At 40.5% G+C, this 8,894-nt stretch overlaps 1 protein-coding gene across 1 annotated transcript in view; it reads right to left on the reverse strand.

The window, feature by feature from the left end:
- The window catches only part of LOC102676615 (leucine-rich repeat and calponin homology domain-containing protein), a 23,687-nt gene that overhangs the window by 1,069 nt on the left and 13,724 nt on the right, over positions 1-8,894 (reverse strand). Inside the window, 10 exon segments of the mRNA XM_006622626.2 lie at positions 5,916-5,993; positions 6,081-6,218; positions 6,317-6,468; positions 6,564-6,970; positions 7,045-7,191; positions 7,309-7,430; positions 7,802-7,963; positions 8,278-8,356; positions 8,358-8,491; positions 8,569-8,711. Coding sequence (XP_006622689.1) covers positions 5,916-5,993; positions 6,081-6,218; positions 6,317-6,468; positions 6,564-6,970; positions 7,045-7,191; positions 7,309-7,430; positions 7,802-7,963; positions 8,278-8,356; positions 8,358-8,491; positions 8,569-8,711 — 1,562 coding nt within the window.

An 8,894-nucleotide genomic window follows, 5' to 3' on the forward strand; every position in this document is an offset into this window, starting at 1 on the left:
CAATACAAAGTAAAAATTAGGAGATTCGAGCAAAGTCCAGCGTAAAGGATTGAAGCCGATGATGTACAATGATGTAAAAAAATCTTCGTACACTTTATATGAATTCAATTAACGGTGAAAAGATGAAATTTTTAAAATACTTAAGTATACGGAAAGTATATTATTATAAAAAATATTCGCAGATGAAATTGTTGCATTTATCCAAAAAACATGGTGAAACTCCACGATTTCATTTCATCCCCTCAGAGATTTTTCCTCGAAAGAATTGCTCCATGTGGACGAAATTAAAATCAGGATTTTCGGATCAAACGTGGTGTACGAAAATTTTTATCTTATTTTTCCATCAATGAATTGCAATCGGAATCGACTCGCTCTGGCAGTGTAATCGTGTTCCCTTTGTGCGTATAGCGTGTATAAATGAAGCAAGAGATACACCGCCCACGTTCACCGTTATCACAGTCACCGTGAAATCATTCGGCGAACGTGGTCGCGAATCCAGATTCGATCATAGAGAAAATAGAGAGAGAGAGAGAGAGAGAGAGATACAGAAAGAACGATCGCGTTCCATTCAGCGATCGTAGATCGTTCAACGATCACGAAGAGATCGTACGTGGACGATGTTGAATCGTTGGACGGGCGCGATCGTTCCGAGAATTAAACAATAGAGAGGAAAAATCATTCCCTTTCCGATAAAATTGTACAAGAAAGCTTAAGCTTAAAAAAACAACAAGATATAAAAAACGAAGCACCGAGTTTAGAAAAAGCGATTAAGATTTTAAGCTCACAGTCTGCGACGTATACAATTTAAAAAACAAAAAAACCAAAGAGAAACGTAGCATCAACGTACCATATATCTGTTGTCCATACAATACAGTATGATATAATATAATATAATATAATATAATATAATAATATATATAATATAATATAATATAATATACTCTATTTTATAATATGTATATATACGCTCTCTTTTCTCTCTGTTCTTTACAAAAATTATACAATTATACAAGCTAAAATGCAACGGAATGATCTCGTGTTCGGTCTCCTTATCGCGCCTCTTTTCTGTCATGTTCATCTTTCCGCGATTAGAGAGAGAGAGAAGGACGCAGCCTCTTACGGAAGCGAAAACTAATCGTAAAGAAAAGAAAAGAAAACCATTGCGGCAGGGCACAGAAGAGACGATAAACTAAAATGAAATAAGCAGTCTTATGGTTGCGATTAATTCGATGCAATTAAGTCTTGTCCGATCTGTAACACGAAGAAATAATACTGATACACAATTGTCGTCATTGAACCTGATGTTGTGGGAAATAATGTGTTTTAGTACGAATTAGTTTTGTTAAACGCGTTCTATTTTCGAGGAATGAGAATTTTACACGCCCAAACAGTCGACGAATGACGACGAAATTGATCGGAAAAGATGTGGAAGAATACATATAAAAGGAACAAACATAAAATTAAGTAACGAGTTAAGCGTTAAGTCACCAGTGAATGAAGAAACGTATATAACTTAGATGAAAACAAAGATTATAATAAAAAAAGAACAAGTCGAGCTTGACTAGAACTGAAGATAAACTTAAATATCAACGAAATAATATTGTTCCTCTTGATTAAAAATATCCTATCTAGCTGCTTTAAAACGTACGTTAAAAATTAAAATTTTTATAAGAAAAATAAATTAGATCTTGTTCTAAGATCTGTACAAATTAAGTAAATAAAATTTCCTAATTTTACTTAAAAGTTTAAAAATCTATCGAACCTATATTTCAAGATATTTTAAAAAATAAAAATATACCAGATAGGAGTAGATATCTAAGAAGAACGATATACAAAGGACTAGAAATAAACTTTCTGCCGCTGATCGATGCGAGCTGCGCGAATAGAAACGAAAAGAAACTGAATAAATGATTGTGGAAGATGCAGCTCGCCTTGAATTTGATGGTACGTTGACATAGTTGCAATATATGCATTCGTTCTTTACGTCATGTCACTGTTATCTTGTAAACACGCGCATCTATGCGATCATTATTAATTCAAAATACAGAATATTTTCGTATTATTAAAAAGAGTCAATCGTATAAAAAAAAATTTTCTACAAGTAAATCATCAAGTATTAGACCGTAATGGAAACCATTTAGTTTCTCGTCTTCTTTCTTTGTACATTCTCGATCGATTTCCCAGAATTGTTTCGTTTAGAATACGTTGTGGGAGCACGTGTTCACTCGTATCGTTTCGTTCGACACGCTAGCAGCAATGTGAAATTGTGCATCTGGGAGAAACAGAGTCGCGATGCGTATTGTCTGTAAGTACTTACACGGTTCGACTGTCTGACGCGTTTGGCACTAAACTACTGTAAAACAATTCGTTTTTCAACTTGACGCGTGTCCGTGGAGTGACAACCGGAAGCAAAGATTTCTCGCGATTCGAAGACTCGATCTGAGGATGTCGATATATTTAAAAATAAAACTCTCGAGAATTGTTAACGGGAACGATTTTCGAAAATTTTAATCTCAAATTTTAATCGCACCCTAAGCGATTCGTTCCTCCTCAAATTCCTTATCATATACAATATAACTCTTATCGTACGAATATATGTAGAATAAATTAGACGCGTGTATATTCTAAACGATATACGTATTTTACGTCTACTACGAATTTTTTTTTTTTTTATTTTTTCTTTTTGTTCTTTCTTTCTTTCTTTGTCAAACGCGAATTATATGAAAATATGGAGATTATCTTAGGCTACGACCGAATTGCTTGGTCGGTGAGGTGTGAGCGCTCTCGTTAGACGTTCCTCTTCCAACGAAAAAAATTTTCTTGTCTCGTTTTCATCTCGAGAGCGAGAGAAAGCAAAATTTATCGTTGCCGCGATCCCTTCGGGGAGGGATCTGCTCGTAAACACGTAAACAATAAAACAATGTCAAATAAGAATTCCTTTTCGAGTTCGAATTGTGCGTTAAACCTACGTACCAAAATAGGAAATCTTTGAACATAAAGAGATTTCTAGCACCTTGTTTGCGAATCCTGTAGTACTCGAAGGCTACCTATCACAGACCCATCAATCCTGAAAGAGCCGTAGGCGATTTATATTGGTCGAACAATAAAAAAATACTACCATTTGAGGTACACACGAAGGTTCTTTCCCCTTTCATCTCTTTGAACTTCGCCATCTTGGCGATTCAAGACACGTTACGTGTGCTGGATGATGCCGTTAAGAATACACAGTTAAAAAATTCGTTTCTATTCGTTTTCGTTTCGTTATTTTCCTTGATTCCACAATAATGATTTCGAGAGATTCGAAAAAAATATTATATATATATTCGAAACAAAAGTCAGAATTGAAAGATATTGAAAAATGAGAAATTTCCCGAACGAAATATTATTGAATAACCAATTAACCATATTTCGGCCATCATCCCTTCGCGTAGCAAAATACTATTTTCTCGATAGATCTTGTTCGACGATAGATCCCACCGATCGTAACGATTCCAGCGATCAAAACGAACGATTCATTCGTTCAAGGTACATACATACAGGCGATACCATTTGATATGCGAGCGTTTTTTCAACTTTGATTGCGCTCTTTGATTTTTTTTTTTTAATATACCTTCTTTCATCGTGAAATAATCGTATTTAACGACCAAAACTCGAACGAGAACGAAATATAATTTGCTCGAGTTCTTGTCGAACACCTTATGCCAAAACAAAAAACGGTTAACTAACCTACGCACTACATAGCGGTCTCTCTATAACTAGGCGGACTAAATGTAATGATTCAAGCTGCCTTTCGAATACTTAAGGGCCTATCGAATACTAATTCGTCGGAATTTTTAAGCGTCTCCCTCAAGCCACAACGATGGAGGCAAACAAACGGAACAACCCTAAGCTAATTAATTTTAAGCTAGAGCTGAGAATCGATATAAATTAAATCGAACGTACAAGCAAAGCTTTCTTTTGAAATAGCTCATTGGATTAAACTAACGTTTGTCGAGAATATTTCGTTAAAAAGTTTCGAGTGTCTCGAGTGAATTCGATGGCGATTCATTTAACGAAATGAATTAAAAATCACAATAGAAAGAAAAGCTAAGAAATTACATCGAATCGAAAGAACGAGACACTTCGAAAAATCGAACGATAAATAACTTCGATACAATTTTCCTCGTTTCTTGTGTATCGTGGTTAAAATAAGCTCGCAATTAGCCAAGGAGGTGATGATTCCGCGCGACACTCGACCCCGTTTTCTTCACACTCCGATGTAAAGCAAATCAGAGGACGTGAAGAGAGAGAGAGAGAGAGAGAGAGAGAGAGAGAGAGAGAGAGAGAGAGAGAGAGAGAGAGAGAGAGAAGAGAGAAAAATTATAAAAATATCGTGCCGCTCTAAGAACACTAAATTGGATGGAAGAGACGAGGGAAGTGTCGCGCGATAAAATTATATCTCGGGCGACTCGACGGCTTGGCAAACGAATCGAGAAATACCGATTACTGATGAAACTATCTAAGAAATCGTTCTGGCCGAGTCGTTGTGTCGCGCCACGTCGCGTCGCGTTTCGCGCTTGTCAAATCTCGTTATTAATACTCGATATATATCGGAGTAATCCCAGATTGTAATCTTCGATTGTGCTTTTCTCTTGCGAGCGTCGTTTGTTCCATCGTTTTGCACTCTGGCGTGCTCGTCTTGGTCGCTCTTTTTTCTTATTTTTAATCGGGAATGGGGAATAAATAGAGCAGAACGAGGGAGGATAGGAATGTGAGAAAAAGCATCGCGGATAAAACGCGATCCTGAATCGTATGGGATGAACCTGGGGCCGATTCTTCGTTCTTATCGTTCTCCCCCTCGTCACGGAAAAGGAGAAGAGCGGAGACGAGACGCGCCAGAGCCTCCAGCCCGTACGCGTCCATGTAACCCACGTCCATGATTGCGTCCGCGTCCATTAACACCTCCTGCAACACCAACAACGATACTACTCAGTCCCAGTCTCTACTACGTTCGCTGGACGTTTCTTTTTTTTTTTTTTTTTTTTTTTTATACAATGGATCTCTGCTCTCTTATCATTTTTACTTCTTCGAAGCGGGGTCACCTTCCTCGAAATCAACGATTCGAATATTTTACGATAATTTTGCTTCAAATTATTCGATTTAGGTGCTTCATCGAGAAATGGTGTCTACCAGATTTGGGTATCGTTTCGTTGTTTGATAACGATAATTTTGAAACAAAAAAAATTAAAAAAAAAAAAAAAGAAAGAAAAAAATACCCAACTCTGGTTCCTATCTCGAGAAGATGGAAATAATACACAGTTTTAAAAAATTCTTCGATGTGCTTGGTCAAAAAATTGAAATATATATGCCAATCGAAACGTTGATACGTGGTAGGAAAGCCGAGAAGTGAAGACACTAGAACGAGACGCGTTTAAAGCGTTCTCCGATGAAGCGACGAGCGACACAAAAGCGAATACGAGGCGCATGCAACTAAAGCTTCTTTCTTGGCTCCTCTCCACTTCCTCCTTCGAATTCTTGCATTTTTCTTCTTTCCGATATTTATTTTTTTTTCTCTCTCTTTGTTTTTTGGAACGATAGAGATTTTGAAAAAAAGACGAATCGACTGAATAAAAATCGGGGACTGACTAGTAGTTGTTGGAAATATCATGGACAAACGGTATCGGCTGCTGTCGAAGCGTTAGTTACGATTTTGCGTTCGATCTTGGATTTTGACCGTGCTTCCACGACAACAGAGACCCGAACGTGTTCGCAGGTCGTAGTATCGAGAATACGGTCATAATGAGAAAAGAAAAATGATTTTGTTCCACGTAGAAGCAATTGGTTTAATACATGCCGCGGGAGACCATTAGCGAGAGACAAAGCACGAAAATTTTCGAAAAATTGACCAATAAAGATTGATCGGGACGATGGCTTACCTCATCAACGCCTATCTTTCGACACGCTTCGAGAAAATTGTCGACGTTACGCCTGCATCTTGCCATTGTCAACTTGGGCTGTGAAATGAAATATAATAATTGTACACGGTTGATACTCGTGAGGATGGATCATCGATTCGATTAGATTAGCCGAGAAACGCTTACCACAGCTGGCGAAGGAACGTGGATACTGGCAACCGATCGGGGTCTTACGTGGTTTGCCAAGTGACAAAGTACAACACCATCCGTTAGCGCCGGGGCGAGATCTTCCGGCAAAGCCATCTTCAACCGTGTCTCAATATGCTAAAAACAAACTCAAATTTTAGTTATCCGTTTCCTTGTTGTGACAATTAATTAACGCGTGAAAGTCGATCCCTTTCGTCGTTCTTTCCTATACCCACGTTTCGAAGTTGCTCGATCAAGTCAGCTTCCTCCTTGGCACGCTCGAACTCTCTTCTCATAGTGAACGAATATTTTTCCGGCACGTTGCTGTTCCATGTAACCGATCGAGGAGACTTTGGACTTCCACCGTTCCTGTTCGGACTCTTGTTACCTAACACGAATCATCGATATTGCGTTAGTATAGTTTGATACCAATCTATCATACCATTCCATCTCTTTCATTTTCTCCGCACAATGTTCTTTTACCTTCCACGTAACCAACAGCGGTTTTGACTAATCTAGGTGCGTGTCCTGGACTCGTGTTGGAAGATAAAATGCTCGAGGATGTTTTGATCGGCGAATTAGGCTTCTTATACGGCTGCTCGAGGTATTTCCCGTTCTTATTGTTGTATTCGTTATTGCTACCGTTGATAATCGGCGTGTTCTGATAGTTGATGCGTGACGGTGTTACCTTCTGCACCGGTCTCTTGGTCGCGTTCTCCTCGTTGAAGATCTGTTTACCGGTCAAAGCAACCGCGTCTTTGTTACTAGCCGAATCCGTCGTCTCCGAGTTGTTCTGCGATTCGTTGCCTGGCGGTGTAACTTGTTCTCGCGGCCTGTACACGCTCGGTCCTTCGTTTGCCCTTTGTTGTCTCAAAGCCTCTTTATACTCTCTAAAACGGGAAAAATATCGACGATGTAGAATATCGATCGTTATCCATATTTCGAGACAGAGATAGAAGGATACCTGTAAGTTTGAATATGATTGAGCGGCCTTTTCTCGTCTCCGTTCATCAACGAGGTAGCGTTAGAGGTCGAAGTTTGCAACGGTTGCACGGATTGCGTGTTGGTCGATACCGGCAACGTTTGATTCAGATGAGCGGATTCGAGGGGACTGTAAAAGAATAGCACCGATGCTTAAGCTCTACTCTATTAACGAGTAAAAATCACTAGGCAGCCATGTAATGCAGTGTGACAGGAACGATGATTGGTTTATTAACAGCTCGCTTACCCGGGTGGCGTAATCGACGCGTGATAGAAACCAGAGGTCATCGGTCTTCTGACATCGGCACCATTCTCCGAGGTGCTCCTTTCTAATTTCCTCTTTTCCAATTGATCGTGCAGTATCATTGCCTGTAAACATGGTACATCTTGGAGACATAGAGAGAGAAAGAAAGAGGGATCAGCGGAGGAAAGGTGAGCGCATTCCTAGCGCGCCGGTTGGCGTGCCGTGCGCGTTAATCGCGAGAGACGTTGCAGACGAGTTCTTTCAATGGGTTAAGGTCATTCAACGAGGCTTGAACGACGGCCAAGCGCGCGACTCGACAACACAGATATCATTTTCAAGGGGGGGGCGCGCGAGTTCTATTCACACTCGCTAAATATAGACGTTGTATCATGTACGCTCGTGCACAGCGGTTGGAGTAAAGTAAGGCTAAAACGTTCGAAAAGCTGAAGACGAATTCGATGCTTGAATGATACTTCGGAAGCGGTTCGATACCTACCTTGCCGAGCTCATCCTCGAGAGACGTGTGCTCGCCAGGCGAGATGGTACTAGGAGTCGAGGTTCCGCTGCAGGATCCATTCACGCCCGTCTCGTGAGGCAACGTGATCGAAAGGGGCGAGCATTCTTGACGCCACAACCCTCGAATCTCACCGTCGTGCACCTGCGCGCAAAAAGGTGTCCAGCAGGAGGTACTACGAGAAATCGTAGAATCGTGTACGTGGTTGCGTGCGTTTGAAAGTTTATTTTGCCGTTCTTTCTACATGTTTGGATCAGTTAGAAGTACAGGAGAATAGCAGTTGCCAGGCAAAAGTTTCTACTACGCTGGTTTTTCCCACGTGGTATATACGTGGCCTGTTATCTGTACTGTACCGGGATTTACAAAGTTTCGTAGCCGAAAAGCTTGTTGTAGAGCCAGGTGAAGAAGAAGAAACGAAGAGATAGGAAGAGAGCGAGAAGAAGGACGAGGAAACTAACCGCGCTGTGAATCTCTTGAGACCAACGTTTGTCGACGCCGTCGCTCGTGCTGTATCCACTGTCTACGTTGTGTCGCNTGGGTCCTCGTGTCCAAAGTCGCGTGACCTCTAACATCCAAAGGTGTTCTCCTAGCGCGGCCACCTCTGGCTCTCTCGTGTTTCGCCGCCTGTCTCTCCAAATATTTAAAGATGTGCGTTCGCCCGCGAATGCATAACTGCGAAAACAGAGGGGAGGGGGGAAAGTTGATCGATAATTCGACGATCGATCTCGATCGCGTTTCTTTATGCTCACCGAGGCAGGTGGCGAGGTCAAAGGATTATCGGACAACCGAAAATCGACCAGACTCTTCATTTTCCTCATCTCGTTCGGAAGCACGGATATTCGATTGCCGCTGATATCCAGCTTTACGAGTCTCAGGTACGTCAGTTCTGCGAAGAACGATCGGTTTTTCACCATTACGAATTTCAATTTTCGTTTAATCGGCGATTTAACGAAATTCGTGGTGGAAAGAATTAAAGAAAGGTTCGCTTTTACTTATCACGGACGATCGACACTTTTTATCTAAATGCGACGACAGTATATTTTCGAAATGCAAAAAAAAAAAAAAAAAAAAAAAA

This window comes from Apis dorsata, unplaced genomic scaffold, assembly GCF_000469605.1.
Source record: "Apis dorsata unplaced genomic scaffold, Apis dorsata 1.3 scaffold_734, whole genome shotgun sequence".
NCBI lineage: Eukaryota > Metazoa > Arthropoda > Insecta > Hymenoptera > Apidae > Apis > Apis dorsata.